Genomic DNA, 21,192 nt, shown 5'->3' with positions numbered 1-21,192 from the left:
TGGGCAGATCCCCTGGAGAAGGGAAAGGCTGCCCACTCCAGAATTTTGGCCTGGAGAATTCCTTGTACTACAGTCCATGGGGGCGCAAAGAGTCAAACACGACTGAGTGACTTCCAATTCTTAGCAAATAACAATTAGAACATTATTAATGTGAATCTGCTTCCAAAACCAATTCAAGAAACATTTAGTGAAGTCAATCTGTGTACTATTGGTACACAGAACACATTTTACAAATCCACTTTATTTCTTGTCACATTTCTTTTCATTCCTATTATTATTTATGTGTGTCTTTTCACTTAAAAAAATTACTAATCATTGCAGAGTTTTTGTTTGCTGTTTCAACCATTGCTTCACCAAGTTTTAATGAATACGTAATATGTGCCAGACACTGACTGAGGCACTGTTCTCCCACGTGCCAGGTTGTTCTAAGTGATTTCTGTATTTTTATTATTTGATTTTGGTTAATTTACTGTTGTCTCGTTTATAGTGTTTCAAGTTTAATGACTAACTCATTGATTTTCAAGCTTTCCTATCTTTGGAATAAATGTATTTAAGGTTATAAGCTTACTTTCGAGTGCAGTTTTGACTATACCATGAATCTGATATGTCATACTTTCATGGCCATTCAGTTCTAATGATTATTATTTTTTTATGATTATCTCTTTAATAACTGAGTATTATATACTCTATTTTAAAAAACTTCTAAACACATGGGCCTTTTAAAAACTATTATTTCTAAATTAAGTATATTTATTATAATTATAAATTATATATGTAATTCTTCTCAAGTGGCTCAGTGGTAAAGAATCCGCCTGCCAATGTAGAAGATGTGGGTTCAATACATGGTCTGAGAAGATCCCCTGGAGAAGGAAATTGCAACCCACTCCAGTATTCTCATCTGAGAACCCCACAGACAGAGAAGCCTGGTGGACTACATTCATGGGGGTCGAAGAAGAGTTGAACACAACTTAGCGACTGAACAGAGAGAGAGATTATAAAGTGTGATATTGATATTTTGAAAGAGGTGGAGCCTTCATTTATGACACAGTATGTACTAAAATGTCATAAATATTTCACGTATACTATACTTATTTTTAAAAATATTTATTTGGCTGCACCAGGCTTAGTTGCAGCACTTGGAATCTTCAGCTTTCGTTTCAGCACGCTGAAGTTTTAGCTGCAACAGGCAAACTCTTGGTGCAGCTTGTGGCGTCTAGTTCCCCGACCAGGGATTGAACCTGGGCCGCTTGCACTGGGAGCACAGAGTCTCAGCCACTGGACCACCAGGGAAGTCCTCCACATGTACTTCAAAAGAATGTATATTATCCCTTTTGGGCCCAAGAACGATGCATAGCTATACATGTTTTCCCATGAGTGACTCATAAGGGGGTGTTTGTAAAACTAATTTAGGGGACACAGCATTTTTAAAAGTATTATGTGAAACTTCATACATATATAGATATTTTTACTGGGTTGCATATAAAATGTATTTTTAAATTATGAGTGGTTGTCAAAAAGATTAAAAGCCACTTATTAAAGCAAACAGTTAATTCTACACTTTAAGTATTCAAAATCCTCAGAAATTTTTGTTTGAGTTACTTATCAGTTACCAATAGAAGTATATTTAAATAAATCACTCACTATGATAATTTGTGAATTTCTCTTATATAATTTGCTAACTTTTTATTTATATTTTTTGATTTATACACTTTGAAGTTAATGTTAAGTGCATACAAGTGCTTTTCTTTATCCCTATCGGTGCTTTTTTGCTTAATTTCCTTTTATCTATGGCTATACAAGGAATTTCAGAAACAACATCTACTTCTGCTTGATTGACTACTCAAAAGCCTTTGTCTGTGGATCACAACAGACTGTAGAAAATTCTTAAAGAGATGGGAATACCAGACCACCTTACCTGCCTCCTGAGAAACCTGTATGCGGGTCAAGAAGAAACAGCTAGAACCTTATATGGAACAACTGACAGGTACAAAGTTGGGAAAGGAGTCCGCCGAGGCTGTATACTGTCACTGTGTTTATTTAACTTTAATGCAGAGTACATAATGTGAAATGCCAGGCTGGATGAGGCACAAGCTGGAATGAAGATTGCCAGGAGAAATATCAACAACCTGAGACATGCAGATGACACCAGTCTAACGGCAGAAAGAGATGAGGAACTAAAGAGCCTCTTGATGATGGTGAAAGAGAAGAGTGAAAAAGCTGGCTTAAAACTCAATGTTCAAAAAACTAAGATCATGGCCTCTGGTCCCATCACTTTATGGCAAATAGAAGGGGAAAAATTGAAAGCAATGACAGATTTTATTTTCTTGGGCTCCAAAATCACAGTGGTGACTACAGTCATGAAATTAAAACATGCTTGCTCTTTGGAACGAAAGCCATGACAAACCTAGATAGTATATTAAAAAGCAGAGACATCACTTTTTTGACAAAGGTTCACATGGTCCAAGCTATGGTTTTCCCAGCAGTAATGTACACATGTGAGACCATAAAGACCTAAAGAAGGCTGAGCGCCAAAGAATTGATGCTTTTGAATTGTGCTGGAGAAGACTCTTGAGAGTCCCTTGGACTACAAACAGGTCAAACCAGTCAATCTTAAAGGAAATCAACCCTGAACAGTAATTGGAAGGACTGGTGCTGAAGCAGAAGCTCCAGTACTTTGGACATCTGATGAGAAGAGATGACTCATTGGAAAAGACCCTGATGCTAGGAAAGATTGAATGCAAAAGGAGAAGGCAGGGGCAGAGGACGAGATGATTAGATAGCATCACTGACTAAATGGACATGAATTTAAGCAAACTCTAGGAGATAGTGAAGGACAGGGAGGCCCAGTGTGCTGTAGTTCACGGGGTCGCAAAGTTGGACGGACTTGGCAACTGAACCACAACATATTAGCTCTTCTGCTAATTAGTATTGCATGGTTTATCTTTATTCCAATCTTTTACCTTTCTGAGATTTCCTTTCAGTATGTCTTTTAAGCAGCCTATAACCAAATGCTTTAAAAAACAGAGTTAGATAACATATCTTTTAATAGAAGAGTATAATCTGTTAACATTTATTGTGATTACTCATGTGTTTTATTTTATCTTAGTTTTAATTTTCCACTTACTATCTTTTTCCTTTGCTTTTTTTCCCATTTCCTGCCTCCCACTGGATTCATCAAGTTTCTACATTCCCTTCTCTCCCCTCTGTTGGTTTGAAAGCAGCAGACTGTATATGTATTACTTAGCTACTATTTTCTAAGAAAGTCTAAAGCTAATCAGTATTTCCATCTTCCCCTTGAACTTGACACAGATGTGTTTACACATTTACTGTTCACTGAATACTCTTGTCCTTGAATCCTGTTGTTGTCTTAAACGTGTTCAATCCTTTTAAGAAAACCAACAATTATTTTTAGAGTCATTAATGTGTACAGACATTTTATACAGTTTTTGCACTTCATTGTTTAATGTTATTCTGTGTTCACATTTATCTTCGCTGATTTTTTCAGTGAGGGCCATGGGTATACTCTTAGACTTCGAATATCTCAAATTATAATTTTTTGCCTTCTTTCTTGAATGATAATTCAGCCATACATAGAATTCTAGACTGAAAGTTACTTTACCTCAACACTTTAAAGCTATTAGTTCTTATCTTCTGCCACTTATTACTTCTGAAGAGAAGGTTGCTGCTACTCTCTTTTTCTTTGTAGTTAAAAGTAGGTTCCTTTCAGGTAATATGTTAGACTCTCCATTTATGCTTGATGGTCTGCACTTTCTATGCAGACACACTATGATGTCTCTAGAGATGCATTTATTTTGGTGCAAAGAATGATTTTTTTAGGTGAGGACTCATACCTTTATCCAAGAAATCTGTTATTATTTTTTAAAGTATTGCTTGCTCACCTATCCTTCAGCTCTTTCTTCTGATACTCCTATTAGAGTCACATGTCATATTCCACAAGATGTGGCTAGATCCATGACTGAATGTGTCTCACCATTCAAAATATTAATTTCATCTATAAGGAATTCATGGTTCAGTTTTGATTCTGCAGGCAATCTTTCTTAATATTAGATTGACTCCTGTGTTTTAGAGATCTGGTTTGCAGGCTCATTTTGAATAGGAATCAATTCCCCCCTTTGTCTCTCTACTTGTTCATCCCTCCCTGTCTGAAGACTTCACAGTTGCCTCCACCCAGTCCCCCTGACTCCAATCTAGAACCAGACTTTACAGTGGTATTTTGGTGCCTCTGACACAGAGATGAATAGAAATTCAGAAGGTATTTCATTATCTTTCTAACTCTGTAGGCTCATGGCCTCATATAAAGATGGAGCCTCAGCCAGTGGGTCCATGGGAGCTTTATCAGTCTCCCTGTAGGAGAGCCCACAGCATTCTTTAGCTCAGGATTTTCCAAGTTTGGTATACTGACATTTTGGACTGGATGATTCTTCACTATGGGAAACTGTCCTATGCTTCGCAGGATGCCTTTTATAGTTTTTTTAGTACCACCTCTAGACTCTACTCATTACATGCCAGTAGCAACACCCTCCCCCCAACTCACAACCAATGACTCCAACTCTGCCAGATGCCCTCTGGGAGCAGTATCACCTCCAAGGAAAAAAGCGCTCTTTTGTCTTCTATGAATGAGTCTCTCCTCTTGGGTAGGGCACTCTCAGGCCCCAATATGCCACAGGCGCTGAGGTCCAGGCTGCCACCGCCTGCTTCCACAGCAGGGCTCACAAAGCTCGTTGCTCCAGCCTCATTCACTGATTGCCATTTGTTGCAAGTACATTTTGGGGCCATGGAGATGCTCCCCTTGTTTCTTTTTTCTTCTTTAAGCTATTTATCTATCACTGTTGTGTTTGAAGCAAAGGGGGAAGACTAAGCATAAACTTATGGAGCCAACTTGACTGGAAGTCAGCAAATCCAAATCTAATCTTCTGTTTTGTTGGAAACTAAGCCTTCGCCTTCAATAGTCATCAGAGTTATTAGTGACCAGGAAATCAGAATGTGTGTGAATTTCCATAGCCTGGTTAGCTAGAGCCATATCACACTTATGAACATCAGTTTAGTAACAACAAAAATGAGATTTAACAGGGAACAGTAACAGCAGCAGAAATTACAAACCACACCAACCAGCATGCAACGGACACTTACTATATGATCCCCTTTAATCCTAAGAACAACTCCATGATGTAGATAATATCTTACAGATAACAAAACAGAAGCTTAGAGATATCCCTAAATAACAGTCAATTAAGTGAAGAGCCAGGATTCAAATCTAATTTGAAATCTTGGGCTATTTGCAGTTGTACTCCACAGCCTTCCATACTCTACATGGTCTAAATAATTAACGAAGAGATCTTTGTTACTTAATGGTCCCTGGTACATTCACCCTGACGCAAAATACTAAGTCGCCACTATCCCCACCTTCACCACCTTCGCCTCCTCCACTACCATTCCCTGAGAACTTAGGATGAACATAAGCTCTACCAGGGGCTGGAGAGTGAACTCTCTCCTCTCTCAAAAATGATCTTCACGAAAACAGGGCTCATGTCTGTCTTGTCCACCGGTGTTATCACCAACATCTGCTGTTATCACCAGAGCAATGCATAGCAATGGACATTCAATATTTATATGATAAAAGGACGAAGACAAGACATCTGTCCCTAATAGACTTACGGAAAGCAGAACACATAGGAAAAGGAAAAATAAGAGGAGGACGCAGATGGTAGAGTCAGCTGAGGAGTTGACAATGGGGCAGTTGGTTAACCTACAAGGTGATAAATTAGAACCTGATTTTGAATAAAAGGCAGGACATTGACTCAAGATGGAAAAGGGCATTCGGTGCAGGGGGCATGACATGGGCAGGTAGGAACAATGAATGGAGCCAAGCAGACTAGAGACAGGATGGTGGATATACTGCAGAGGGCTTCCATGTCCAGAGTAAGGACTCTCAACTTTATCTTGCGGGCAACTGAAAGCCTCCAGAGAGTTCAGAAGAAAGGTTCAAAGAACTACTTTAGAGACAACATTTTTAAATTGCTTCCTAGGCCTATGCATGTACCCTATTTCTTTAAAAACTTCTACTGTGCTCTATGTGGGTTTTCTTTTTATTCAAGAACCAGTTTTGATAATCCACGTTTTTCAAAATATTATCTTTCATCCAGTTTTAAAAATTTAGTAGCATATAACTATGTGCAGTGTTCTCCTGATTTTTCCATCTCCCTCATATCTACTTTTTTAAACTTTTATTTTTAATTCTCTTATCTTTCTGGCAGAACTGTGTGAAAATTATTTTCTGCTTCCCTGTCCCCCTACCCCAAACTAAAAAATGTTTTGGGTTTAGCTAATTTTGCTGCTTGTTTTTCAGTTTATATTGCTTTCTTCTTGATTTCCTTTGATCTGTTTTTCTTAGCTTTGTTTTATTGACCCTTTTCTAGCTTTTAGAGACGGAAGCTTAGTTCAGGTATGACAAATATGTGGCTTGCATATTCACTACTCTCAACATCAGACATTACAAATCTATCACAGCACTCTTTCTTGCTGAGCTCAGAGAAGTCTTCATAATTCTTTTTAACATGACACTGCTGTAATGAGTTGAAACCAGGACTGGTTGAAGCTAACCTGCCATTTGTATCTTGGTTAATTCCTTTACAATCTTTCTGTATTTAACACTGAAAATAATTATGAGTTTAGCTTTGAGTACACTGTTGCCTACATTTCAAACATAAGTTTGATATATATAATTCACTTTTTATCTTTAAAAGTTATTTCAGCTTTGACTTATTGATTTTATTGACTTGACAAAATTATAAGTTATTCAAAGAACGTTGAGGTGATTTGGCATATATATTGCAGAAGGACTCCCCCTATCTAGTTATTTAACATGTATCACTTCACATAGGGCTTCCCAGGTGGTGCTAGTGGTAAAGAACCCGTCTGCCAATGCAGGAGACATAAGAGATGAGGGTTTGATCCTTGGGTGGGGAAGATTCCCTAGAGGAGAGCATGACAACCTGATCCAGTATTCTTGCCTGGAGAATCCCATGGACAGAGGAGCCTGGCAGGCTACAGTCCATAGGGTTCCAAAGAATCGGACATAAGAGAAGTGACTTAGTACACACACATCACCTCACATATTTATCTTTTTCTTTTTCTTTCTCTTTCTCCTTCTTCTTTTTGGTGAGAACATTTAAGTTCTACTCTCTTGGAAAACTTCAGTTATACAGTACAGTGTTATCAACTATAGTCACCATATGTTATATTCGATCCTCAGATTTTATTTTTATTCACTTATAGCTGAAAGTTTGTACCCTTTTACCAACCTCTCCCTATTTCCCCCTACCCCAGGTCCTGGCAACAACTTTTCTTTGTTTCTGAGTTTGGTTTTTTTTTTCCACTGCACATGTAAGTGATATGCGTGTGTGTGTTTTAGTCACTCCCTCATGTCCGATTCTTTGCAACCCCATGGACTCTAGCCTGCCAGACTCCTTTGTCCTTGGAATTCTCCAGGCAAGAATACTGGAGTGGGTAGTCATTCCCTTCTCCAGGGGATCTTCCTGATCTCCAGGGATCGAACCCGGGTCTCCTGCATTGCAAGCAGATTCTTTACTGTCTGAGCCACCAGGGAACTGTGCAATATTTGTCTTTTTCTGTCTGGCTTATTTCTCTTAGCGTAATGCCTTAAAGGTCCACCTTATTTCACTTAGTATAATGTCCTTGAGGTTCATCTATGTTGTTAAAAAGCAGGATTTACTTCTTTCTCATGGTTGAATAATATTCCATTATATACATATATACTACATCTTCTTTATCCATTCATTGGTGGACACTTTGGTTGCTTTCAAACCTTGGCTGTTGTGAATCATGCTGCAATGAACATGGGAGTGCAATATCTTTTCAACATCCTGTTTTCATTTTCTTGGTCCAGGAATGTTAGGGGATTCTATTTTTAATTTTTTGAGGAACCTCCATACTGTTTCCCCAGAGAAGGCAATGGCAACCCACTCAAGTACTCTTGCCCGGAAAATCCCATGGATAGAGGAGCCTGATAGGCTGCAGTCCATGGGGTCGAGAAGAGACGGACACGACTGAGCGACTTCACTTTCACTTTTCACTTTTATGCCTTGGAGAAGGAAATGGCAGCCCACTCCAGTGTTCTTGCCTGGAGAATCCCAGGGACGGGGGAGCCTGTTGGCTGTCATCTATGGGGTTGCACAGAGTCGGCCACGACTGAAGCGACGTAGCAGCAGCAGCCATGCTGTTTCCCAGAGTGGCTGTGCCACCGTACATTTCCACCAACAGTACATACGGTTTCCGTTTCTTCACACCTGTGCCCACACTTGTTATTCCTTGTCTTTCTGATGACAGTCATTCTAACAGGTATGAGGTGGCACCTCCTGGGGGCTTTGAGTTGCCCTCCTCTGATGATTAGTAACGCTGAACTCCTTTTCCTGTGCCTCTAGGCCATTGGAATGTCTTCTTTGGAAAAACGTCCATTCAGGTTCTCTGCCCATGTTTTAATTGGATTGTTTTTTCCCATTGAGTTGCATCAGTTTTTTATATAACTTGGATATTAACACTTTATCAGATATATGATTTACAAGTATTTTCTCCCACTTGGTAGGTTGCATTTTCATTTTGTTGATCTCCTTTCCTGTGCAGAAACTTTTTAGGTTTGATGCAGTTCCACTTGTCTATTTTTTTTTGCTGTCAAATCCAAAATATCATTGTCAAGACTGAGTCAAGATGACTGCCTATGTTTTCTTTTAGGAGTTTTATAGTTTCCATTCTAGCATTCAAGTCTTTATTCCATTTTGAGTTAACTTTTGTGTATGGTTTAAAATAGTGATACAGTTTCGTTCTTTTGCATGTGGCTGTCCAGTTTTTCCAACAGCATGTATTGAAGAGACTATCCTTTTCCCCTTGTATAGTCTTGGCTCTTTTGTCATAAATTAATTGATCAAACGTGCCTAGGCTTATTTCTGGGATCTCTAGTCTGTTCCATTGATCTATGTGTCTGTGTGTATGCCAATACTGTTTTGATTACTATAGCTTTGTAACATTGTTTCAAATCAGGGAGCACGATCCTTCCAGTTCTGTTTTTCTTTCTCAAGATTGTTCTGGCTATTCAGGCCAAATTTTGGGATTTTTGTTCTATTTCTATGAAAAATGCCATTGGAATTGTGATACAGAAGCACTGAATCTGTGGATTGCTTTAACAATATTAATTCTTTCAGTCCTTAAGCATGGAATATCTTTCCATTTACTTGTGTCTTCAAATTCTTTCATCAATGTCTTACAGTGTTCAGTGTACATATTTTCTCACCTCCTTTACTATGTTTATTCCTAGGTATTTTTCTAACTCTGTACACCAATGTGCATTATTATTTCTGATGTAAGTTTAAAAGGCACTCTGTTCTTAATTTCTCTTTCTTATAGTTTATTGTCAGTGTATACAAATTCAATAGATTTCTATATATAAATTTTATATCCTAAAACTTTACTGAGCTTATTTATTAGTTCTAACAGTCTTTTGGTGGGGTATTTAGGGTTTTCTATATGTAATATCATGCCATCTGCAAACACAGACAATTTTATTTCTTACTTTCCAAGCTGGATGCCATTTATTTCTTTTTCTTGCTTAACTGCCAAATAAAAGTGTCTAGAATGGGCTTTTCTGTCTTGTTTTGATATGTACAATTCTTATTTTTTTTTATATGTACAATTCTTATTTTTAATGTAGTTTCCAAAATAATTTTGATCTAAATGACTTAAAAGAGTATTTTAACATTCTAAATTTATTTGAGCATTTGTCCAGATTTTTATATTAAAATCTCATTTCATTATAAGTGGTCAGAGAATGAAGACTGCATAATTTCTATTTTTTGAGGATTTATACTGAAATCGTCTAGTTTTGAAAAACATTCCATGGGAGCTCTGCAGGGCATTTAATTGCATGTTAATAATTTTATCTCATTAATTATAGTGTTCAAAATTCTTTACGTCCTTAGGTGAGATCTATTTTGCCTATAATAATGACTATTCTATTTTCATTCTGGAATTCATTATTTTAGGTTGAATCTATCTTTTCTCTCATCATTTTTACCTTTGTACACTTTTTTCCTTAGAATTTTGGCAGAATTTTAACAATTCGTCCTGAATTTCACTAATTCCATTTTCTTCAGTGCCCAATCTCTATTTACCGTGTTCAATTCAATTTTTCACTCAGGTATTCTCATTTCCATTCACTCCTTCCTGACCCCAGACTACTTGCTCTCAGACAGTTTTTTCAAGCTTGACACACCAATGCACACTGGGGATTTTTCTAAAATGTTTTCTTTCTTGATTAAACTTATTTTGGAGGTTGACAGCTCCTCTGAATCTTCTCCATGGATCTTTCTTTAAAGCTATACTATCTATTTCCAGGCCCCAAGATTTTAAAATATTTGCTCATCTTCGGAGAAGGAAGTCTAAGTTTGCCAATAAGGACTGAGGATCACAGAGGAACTGATATGAATTCTATCAAAGGCTATTTTAAGTTTCTATCCAAATCTTTAAAAAAAAATATTTATTTATCTATTTGGCTGCACCAGGTCTTAGCTGTTCTAAGACGGGCTTCTCTCTAGTGGCGTGTGGGCTCCAGAGCATGTGGGTTCAGTAGTTGCAGCGTTTGGGCTTAGTTGCCCCATGCGTATGGGATCTTAGTTTTCTGACCAGGGACTGGAAGGCAGATCCTTAACTACTGGACCACCAGGGAAATCCCTATTCAAATCTTTTATAAAAAGGGATTTTTTTCATAATCAGATAAGAAAGAAGGGAAGTAAGAGATGGAAAATACCCAACAGTCAAATTACCCTAATTTTAACATCTCAGCAAGGATGAATGAAAAGTAAGATTTTAATTTAAATTACCTAAGTATAAAATCACCAAAGGGAGAGTCATCATTCTATGAGTCTCATGTATTTCTCTCCCCACAGCACCATACATATTCCAATGATAACAACTGGTTAGATGTGACTTAGAGTACCTACTTTTCAGACTGATGTCATTGTCATCATGGCCAAAGCAAATCCTAAGATCTTCTAAGGCCACCACTGAGGTCCAAATGCTGAGAGCTAGTAAAGGAAAGAGAGTCTAAGTGGTGACTCCTCCACTGGCCCTCAGCTCTTTCTCTCTCCAGGCCTACCCTCTTAGAGTGAGAGGGTACTGTTTGGTATATTCCAGGGCTCCCAAGGCTTTCCTACACTGCACTCCCATAGACAGGCAGGATAGAAAGCCCTCGATGCTGTTCTTCAGTCCTTCCTGTGCTGCATCTAACAGACATTTCCTCAACATCTCAGTATGAGGGTGACACTAACTGTTCCTAACTTTTGAGCATTTCATTGGCCATTTAAGTGGCAAAACTAGTGTGGAAAGGAAGGGAAGTTAAGTTTCTGAGTGCTGACATGGCATTTTCCCAAAGGTAATATTTTAGGATGATTAATCTGTCCCTTGCTGCACAGAATGGATGTGAATAGACTGTTGGGGGAATCTCTGAAATCAATGGTCTACGGGGAAGAGTATGGGGCTAGCATAGTAGGGGATATGAATCCTGGCTTTGGTTCTGCCACTGTCCATCTGAGTACCTTGCTATATCCAAAGCCCTGCACTGCACCTTCCTCCAGGTTTTTATCTTTCAGCACTAAGAGTCTATGACTATATTATTTGGGAAATGCATAAATTAGAAATCTCATATTTAAGGATGGATACACTACAGCTTCAATCATATTTCTCAAAGCAACACATAATAAGACTGAAAAGCTGATAAAGATGGTTAACCTACAACATGACATCTTCAATGCTTACCTCAAGACCCTATTTTTGGGCCATTCTAACTCCTGATCACTTTGCCTCCTGTTAATGACCCATTTGTTAAAAAGACACAACATATTTTTTTCTTGATCCTTATTTTTACATTTTTCTGAAATTAATTGAGCATCTCCATCACACTGCTGACCAAATGTTGAGGTCACATTAATTGGTGTTTGGATTAACATGCTCCTGGGTTTGGGACAGCTTTCCTGCCTCCTAATCCCTAGCAGCCTTTAGCAAATACCACTGTCCTGGGTGCTGACACAGAATAGCAGTTGGCTTCGAATTCTACCGAGGTCGCCCTGATGCAGAATATACTAAAACCTGGCAAGAAAAGGTAACTCCAGCTACTTAAAGAAAAGCCCTTTAGTTGAGTCTGGTGTTTCTCATGCACTTTTCTTTTCTCAGGGAAGTCCCAAGGTAAACAGCTTTGACCCTGCCTTTCCAAACTCATCTCTAGTCTATGAGTTTTGCCCACATCCCTGGCAAACACTAATCTTCTCACATTTCTTTCTCTATATTTCCTGGAGAGTATGATTCTGGCTCTGAAAAAAAAGTCTTTTACAAGAAAGAGACAGTTCATATGCATGTAGTTGTTCAGCGGCTGTCATCCTTTCTAGTTCAGCTGACTGCTTGGAAGAAATACCACAAATAGTTTTGAAAGGAGGATCTGAAGTTGGTACTAAATTATGAAGTGTTATAAACATTAGAGAGAAAAATCTAAAAAGGGTATTGGCACCATGGAAAAGGAAAAAAAAAAAAATCTAAATCATTCTCTCCACAGAATTGACAAGTGAGATTTAGCTAAAGGAAATGTAAGTCTATGAATCTGAGAACTATAACAAAGAACTGCTTGGCCAAGAAAGGATGGGGAAAATGGCTGTAAAGCGTCAGGATTAAAAAACAAACGTGCTCATAAAAAAGCTTTCAACAGAACAGACTGAAAACAAGTTATTTTGGTTAATTATTCAGTGGGGACGGTGAGTTTTGTTTTACAGATAGGAAATTGAAACCTTTAGAGGGAAAGTGACTAGACTATTATCATAAAGAAATAGGACTCCACTGTTCCAATTCTCAACTCCCTTTGCACCAAAATTCAAAAGACATTCCATCTTTTATGTTCTATTGTTTTCTAAATTCAACCCTCTAGGATGTGGAAACTTTGATGCTCTTGGAAATTGCTTCTATATTCGTCCAGTGCCAACTTCTGTGCTAGGAGAGGTTTGAAGTTCAACCCAAAAACACAGGGCTTGGCACGGTCAAAAGCTCATTACAACTTCTCATTAGTTGTGTCTCTTGGGACAACGATGGCATTCCTGAGTGTGACTCAGTATCGCCAGTCATAACTGAGGGTTCCTGGTTAATCTGAACCAAGCCCGAATCAGGGCCGCAATAAGTTCAAGCAAATGAAGCAACACACGTTTTGTAGAAAGAAAGCAAAAAATTATGTGAAAATGTCTTGGAGTGCCATCTTAGTATTAACCATAACACCTAAAACTTACTTAGCATTTACTATGTACCAGGCACTGTATCTGTGCTTGACATTCATCATTTACTTCTCTTAATAATCCCATGAGGCAGGTACTATTATCATTTCTATTTTAAATAGGAAACTGAATCACACAGATGTCAAGTAACTCGCTATGCTGGCTAAGAACAAGTACTTTGGAACAATAAGAGTAATAATATGTCACCTGATAACTTAGGATCCTGATTTCAGAAGCCATGAAAGGTTTCTCTAGATTAAAACTAACTTCAGCAACCCAAATAAAGTATGGCGTTTAGGTTATTGTAATGAATGGGCGACAGTTTCTTCGTATTGCAGAGTCTTCAAATGTACCATGGCAATATAGGATGTTAACATGGGGAAAACTACGTGTATGTATCTTTATGTGTACTATCTTTACAACATTTCCATAAATGTAAAATAATTCTTACATGAAAAGATTTTTTCAAAAAACTTTATCTGGATGCTTCCTAGGCAGTGAGCTTTTCACCGAGTCAGTTCAGAGGCAAACAGTGCTACTCTTCTTCCTAAAAGTCTGAGAGCATATTGAAAACAGGGGGTCCTCAAGCCCTACATTTTACACGTAAAGGAGAGGATGTTGAGGTCTCCACTAGTGCTAACTTATTTAGCTTCACAGACTTGTACTAGTTTTAAAGGCAAATTGGAAACTATTTCCTGGAACAACGCCTCAACAGCATGCCTTTTGATACTTGGATTATATTTTTTAAATTGTGAAGAAATCTTGTTTTTCCCCCCTCTTTTGTGCTTTTTTGGTGCTGAGCTGCTTCCGGTTTTCCCACACTCCTGCCTGTCAGAGACAAGAAACCACAAAAATGCAGCAGAGCGAAGCCTGTCCACAGAGCTGCAATTCCATCTTAGAAGTCTGAAGAGCTCTCCTGCCAGTAGCGAGTCCAGGGCGGTGAGTGGGGTCCTCCAATGTCTGACCCCGCTCCTGCCAACAGAGCTCCCCTCTCCACCAGGGCACGAACCACATCGGCCACCACAGGCCATCTAGGCAATAATTGGAAAGACCACTGCAAACAGCACACTCGCAAATTTAACATTCATTTCCCCGCCTAACTGTGGGCTTTTCAAACCTGGGAAGCAGTGTGTGCTTTTGGAATGCTTGTGATGGTTACTAAGAATTACAGAGGCCTGAAGTGTGCCAGGTATTGTTCTATGTACTTTACATATATTAAGTGTTCATCTTTATCAACTGTCCTATGAAACAGATATTATCTCCACAAATAAGGGAAGAAACAGTTCTAGCGGGCTGTGTTAGCTCTTCATTGCTGTCGTAGGCTCTCTCCAGTTGCAGCAAGTGGCCTTCTCGTTGGGGTGGCTTCTCTTGCTACCGAGCATGGGTTCTAAGCATGCAGGCTTCAGTGGTTGTGGCTCACAGGTTAAGCTGTCCCACGGCAAGTGGTATCTTAGTTCCTGGATCCAGGATTGGACCCGAGTCCCCTGCGTTGGCAGGTGGATTCTGAACCACTGGACCACCAGGGAAGTCCCCAAGTAAGGAAATTGAAGCCAAGAGTTTAAGTGAATTGCAACTTGTTGAAGATCTCGCATCAATGAAGTGTGAAGGGGGATCTGACACAGGCCGTCGGGCCCCAGGGGCTGCACCCTTAAGAAACTGAGAGAGGCCACACATCCTTCTTGTCATGCCATCAGCTCTCAACCACAAACTGAACCGTCCTACTGCTCCAGAGAGTCTTCTAAAGTCATTACGATGCCAGTTATTTCTAGAACAGTGCTTGGCACTTAGTAGGCACTGAGTAAATATTTGCTGAATAAATGAATCTGGCAGCAGTATAATTAAGACAACCACAAGGGATTGTTTTTCAATCCAAATCCAGAATTTGATTCATTATCCAAGGGAGGGGGGGGGAACATGAACTGCTTTTTACGTGCCCTAGGATTCCTTTTTACAACTCGAGTTGCTTTTGTGAAGGACAAATGAATGGGGAACCTCAAGGAGAGGAAGAGAAATACACAAATCTCTTCTAGGTGATCATCCTTCAGGGGTTGCCTCCTCCTCTGGACAGCTTTGGTAAGTCCCCAGTTTTAAATGGACAGGGGCTGCTAGAACCAACACTTTTTTTTTTTACCAGTCCATTTCTAGTTTTCTAGGGAAAATGGCTGGAGGTAGAGTGAAGAATGTGACCTAAAACATGTATGTGACACAGGTTCGGAGATGTTTTTTCAGGTAAAATAGGAAGATGACAAAAGGTATTAGAAACATTGTTGCTCACAGAGCCTGATGACTAAGATAATGAAGTCAATTCATCTAACTAGATCCCAATCCTATGTCTTCCCTTCCAAATGCCTAAACACAAATAAACAAGGGTGGAGGTGAGGGAAGGGTGTTGCATTTTACATGAAATTGAAAAGATCTAACTCTGTAGGATGACTGAAAGAAGAATACATCCAGGAGGAAGCTCTCATTTCCCTCCTCCAAGCCCACAGTTCAGCACTGTTACCAGGTGCCGTGTCTGACTGAGGCTCCTGCTAGAGGCCACAAGAGTTAGCTGCCAATGACCCTGAACCTGCCAACTGGAATGCTCGCCATTACCCTTGGTGAACTTAAAAGAGCAGTCTCTGCCCCTCTCCCAGGGTACAGCCTTGACACTGGCCATGTTGTAATAGCTCCCCCGGTGATTCTAGCTTACAGCTAGGGTGAGAAAACAGTTGGCCTTTATTCCCCATCAGGTGTTCTTTTCAACATTGCGGTACACATTGTCTTGAGCCTCCATAAGTAAAGAGCATTGTTAGCACAGAGTTGATACAACTCAGAAGGAACTGAACAGAAGAATCCCGAAAACTTACTTGGAAGCCCTTTGGGATGTTGCCTTTCTGAGGACTTGTTTGTGACTGGGTGGGGGTTTGGGGACCAGGGAGGAGGAAGAACTTGCAGGTGGCACCACTTTTTGTGGCAGAGTCGTTGGCTTCTGGCCACTGGCTGTGGCGCTTGGAATTCTGCAAGCTGCACCATTATTTATTGTCCATAAATTGGAGTTAGGTAGTGTCTGGCTGCCAAAGATCGCCTACAAGAAAAAGAAAAAAAAAGATTGATGGAGATATTCTTCACAGTCTGTTTGCTGTAAGTGAATAACTGGTTTGCAATCCTGAGGGGGAACAAAAGGAAAAGGGAAACCATTCAAATGAAGCAATTTTGAAGAAAAAACATCTCCAATAATGGCAGTGCAGGTTTAGATCCAGAGAAGGAAAATCTCTTATAGCAAAGAGTGGAGATGGTCTTGTTGAAACTGCCCTGGGCTAGGAATCAGGGCAGCTGGGTACTATGTATTGTCCATAGACGTGAATTAGAGAAGCATCTGGTCTCTCCCGGTCTTAGTTATTTCCCTTCATTGTTAAATTCAACAAGAATTTAATGAATCCCTCTTGTTGGGTGTCGAGTACTAAAAGTATGGCACAGAACAAAGGTGACTTGAACCTGACTCAATTCCAGCCCACTCACAGAACTCTGAACTCCTCTGGAAGGTTTGCACCTTTGAGGAAAGGGAACGAGCCAGTGTGGAGTAGTAACACCTTGATGACCTAAAGATATATTAACATTAAGACCTGCACTTGGAAACACTTTCAAAGTAAAATTACCACATGGATACTGGTTATTATACATGAATATAAGATCAAAACAAAGGTATTTTTGCTTAGAAAGTAAGCCTATAGATACTAAATAAAGACCCCAAAATCACCATCTAGACATCACAAATATCAACACATACCTGTAGGAAGGATGTACACTTAATTTAATTGTACATTTCCTCAGAGAGAGGCTTAAAACAACTCTTGCAACTTATTTACCTCATTAGAAATAGGTTTTTTTGTGTGTTACAAATTTTGTTACTGATTCTTGAAATATGTTAACATTGCTTTCAGCATGCATGCTTCATAAAAGCTTTAAATATAAAAGGATATTAGGAGGAAAATATAATTGACAAAAGACATAGGACTTATTAAAAGGATTCCTAGCAATTGATTTCCATCTACAGGCACTACATTTCAAGAGGCAATGGAAGAAATGTCATTTTCTCATGGCAAGGCCTGAAGGAATATCAGATGCTCTCAGGAGACATTCACCTTCTAGGTAAACTGCACTAGCAGTATTTCTGTCCTTTACAAATTTTAGTTTTTGAGATATAAAAGATGAACTGAGTAGCTTTAGTAAAGAGTTGTTAACCAATCCTCTACACTAATGCCTTAGAATGTCCCATTTCAGGAAAATGTGTCCGAAGGTCCCTGGTTGGGCAGACACGGGGTGGGGGGGGGTAGTTGGCATTCTTGTGTGGAGGGAGTGTTTGGTTGAGAGGCTTGACAAAGAGCAAAGTGATTTCAGGGGTGGGAGATCACAGCAGTTTCTTGCAGACCAACTGGACTGAGATGGTCCTCATCTCGGGAAGCCACCTGAGAGGGAACTGAAGAGTGGCTCACTTGCCTCTACCTCTGACCACAGGAGGGGAGCCAAGGAAGACCTGAGTCCAGGGAGAAAGCCTAGACTGCAGGGCTGCAGCGCGTGTGCACGGGGCTGCACGCTGGGGCGCGGGGAGTGGGAGCAAGGCCATGGGCCATCTGTAACCAAGGGGTGCAGCAGAGGCCAGTTTGTGGAACTGGCTCAAAAATAAACCCACCCCACCATGTCTGAGAGCCTAAAAACCTATGGGAGAGATTCAATTGGAAGGAAGGAGGGTAGCAGGAAAGGGTGACCCCAGACTTCCATTACCTCCCAATAAGTGAGCTTAGACTGAAGAGTGCCTGCAAGATGCCTCGCTCAGGGTGGGAAGGAAACCAGAACTGACAACGAGGGCTAAAGAGTTCTATACTGGCCATCTATAACACATTCATGGGATGAGAAGTAGAGGAGGAAAACCACTGTTAGTGAAGAACTCACAGAAATAAAAACATTCTTTATTGAGTTAGGTTTTTCACACAGTGACGGAACTGCCATCAGAAAGAACATCTATTCAATACATGTTTCCATGGTGACAACTTAACTGTATTTCAAATTTGTTTAAAAAATCTTTTTGGGACATCTAAATACAAATAAAAAGATGGATAAAAAGAGCAAGATCAGAACAGTGAGTACAGTAAGCTTTTATTTGTGTGAAAAAGGAAAAAGGATACTTACAAACATATCTTTATATGCCAATACACATACACAAACATATATACCATGTTGGTATCTGCACAGAACAATTCTGCAAGGATTAAAAACAAAAACTGGCAGCTTCCATGGGAAAGAACTGGTTAGCTAAAGGTTAGGGGAAAAGGGAAACCTTTTACTATATATCATTTGTGTCTTTTTGAATTTTATACCATCTAAATGTAGTTATTTATTCTAAAAATAAATTATTGAAAAGTCAAGAGTAAGTCAAATTCTAATAAGATGTCAGCAGGTAGCAGATTAACTTTCTAAGTATAAATCAAAATATCCAATGAAGCCCAACTGGTTCAAGGACTTGCCATTAGACTGTGTTGAAGAAGGAATTGACTGTTCAACACTTACTATGGCTTCAAAACCAGATTAGGTCATCAGCAAAAGGCAAAGGCTCAGGGAAGTGGAAAGGAACATGGCTCTACAGTCAGGTGTGACAAATGGTTAAGGCGTGATAAGATGGACACGCTCAGTCGTGTCTAACCCCTTGCGATCCCATGGACTGTACCCTGCAAGGCTCCTCTGTCCGTGGAATTCTCCAGGCAAGAATAATGGAGTGGGTAGCCATTCCCTTCTCCAGGGGATTTTCCCAACCTAGGGATCGAACCCAGGTCTCCCTCATTGCAGGCAGTCTTTACCATCTCAGCCACCAGGGAAGCCCATAGTCAGGTGTGCCGGGACTTAAATGTAGGCTCTGTCACTTATAAGTTGGGTGACCTTTCAAGTTACTTAACCTCTCTGAACTTTAGCTTCCTCATCAGCAATTACAATCACTTGGCTGGACTGTGGGGGATTAGATGAGGATCAATAAGTAAATGTAGTCCAGGCACTCAGTAAAGGTTTCTTGAAATAAAGCAAAGCCCCAGGCATGCAGCAGAAACTGAAATGCCCCCTTCCTTCCCAAACTGCCCCCTCAGTTTACTGAGGGACCAAAGGACGGCTGATATGCAAGTCTGCTTATCCGCAATGACTTGTGAATGGTAGTTGGTTCTGTGCTTTTCAGCATATTTTTCTAGTCTTATGATGATGCTCACTAGCTGCAAAAGCAAACTCATAAAATGAAAGCACATGTGTAGGTTCCCCAGATCATATTTACGCAATTCTTTTTGGCAGAACAGTCTTTTTCTCTTCTAAACGCTTATAAAAATGCATTCGTATCTGTCTTATCACATTTAGCACAATTATCTTGTATTACAGCCACTTATATACATACTTTTTTCTGCGTCTGGACAATACATACTGGAAATGCCTGCCTTTGTACCTGATTAATTTTTGTTTCACTAACAGTGCCAAGAAGACTGCCTTGTGTACAAAAGGTGCTTAATAAACATTTACTCCATAAGTGAAGGAAAAAACACCTCTTATTATACCAACTACTAAATTCCTATACAAGGAAATAGACAAGTTTGTGTTTACATAGAGATGTAATCTTGTAGTAGGATCATTCTCCGGAGTCTGAATAGTGAAAGTGCCTAGTATGTTTCGTGTTCAACTTACCCTCAGCCACAATACATAAGTTAAGCCCTTCTTCAGATTCCAAATGAAAATAAATTCACCTTCCTAGATGCACATACTGTGGCAGAACCTCAGACACTTTTTCCATAGTAATAAGATGAATCTCTACCTCGAAACCACAAAATAAACTAGGAGAATTTATTGCTTAGGAGACTCACTTGCCTGGATACTAATAGTTCTTCTTTCCTTCCTCCCAAAACTGTCCTGATTTTGTTTGGGTAAAAACATGTGCCCACCTAGAACACTGTATTTCTGTCTCTCCTGTACCTTGAGATAACCCTGTGACCTAGTTCTGAATGGTATATAGAGAAGCTTCCAGGGGCAGTTCTGGGAAAACTCTTCAAAGGGGGCAGACTGGGCTGGTTGGGGCACAACTGTTGCCCTTGACTGTTGCTGTTCTTCACCCAGAACATGGCCATCTACTTAGAGGCAGACAAGGTGGAAGTTCCTTGCTAAGGATCGCAGAGGATAAGGACAGGAGGAACATGGGTTCCTGACAGCACCATGGACTTTAGGAGCACCTCTATCTCTAGATGCCTGGTTATACAAGGGAAAGAAAATAAATCTTTAACTTGTTTAAACAGCCATGGGTGGGAAGTGTTCTATTATATGCAGCCAAATGGAATCCTAACTGAGCTGAGATATAATTCTCCATCTACCAAAGAGTCAAGCTTGTTTCAGCCTCAATATAACAAAAATGTAACTGCATCTCAAAAATAGCAGAGTGTCTTCCCAAATACAGTAAAAAGTTTCTAGGTTCTCATTTGTCATTTGGGGATCATACGGTCATAAATTGAATGGATAATGAACTTATTATAATTCTATGCCATCCAAAATTCCCCAAAGTCAGTAATGTGTCAGACAAGTTCCTAAGTGTTGCACCAAATCCAAGGCTAAGTGGAATGAGATTAAAGTAATCAAATCTGATGAGAAGAAAACCAGAAAGTACTCAGGCAAAGATAAAAGTAGACATATAGATGTGTGTAGAATATTGGCAGCAATCAGCCTCTTCAAACCCCCCCACCCCTGGCCCCCAGAGCCTGCACTGACCCTAACCCTACAAGTCTACCACTATGACAGATTATGTGAACTGCTTTGTCCTGGTATTCATTCGTAAATAAACAGGAGCATTATATAAAGTTCT

General features: G+C 39.6%; 1 protein-coding gene across 11 annotated transcripts in view; it reads right to left on the bottom strand.

Annotated features, from left to right (window-relative positions):
• Window positions 1-21,192, bottom strand: part of TTLL5 (tubulin tyrosine ligase like 5) — a 404,612-nt gene that overhangs the window by 60,564 nt on the left and 322,856 nt on the right. For all 11 annotated transcript variants that reach the window (XM_065940163.1, XM_065940162.1, XM_065940173.1 and 8 more), the window contains one exon: window positions 16,187-16,404. In XM_065940163.1, coding sequence (XP_065796235.1) covers window positions 16,187-16,404 — 218 coding nt within the window. The remainder of the gene's footprint in view (window positions 1-16,186; window positions 16,405-21,192) is intronic.

This window comes from Muntiacus reevesi, chromosome 7 (genome assembly GCF_963930625.1).
Source record: "Muntiacus reevesi chromosome 7, mMunRee1.1, whole genome shotgun sequence".
NCBI classification, from domain to species: Eukaryota; Metazoa; Chordata; class Mammalia; order Artiodactyla; family Cervidae; genus Muntiacus; species Muntiacus reevesi.
The sequence above is the reverse complement of the archived record's forward strand: the minus strand, read 5'-3'. Positions and strand labels throughout refer to the sequence as shown.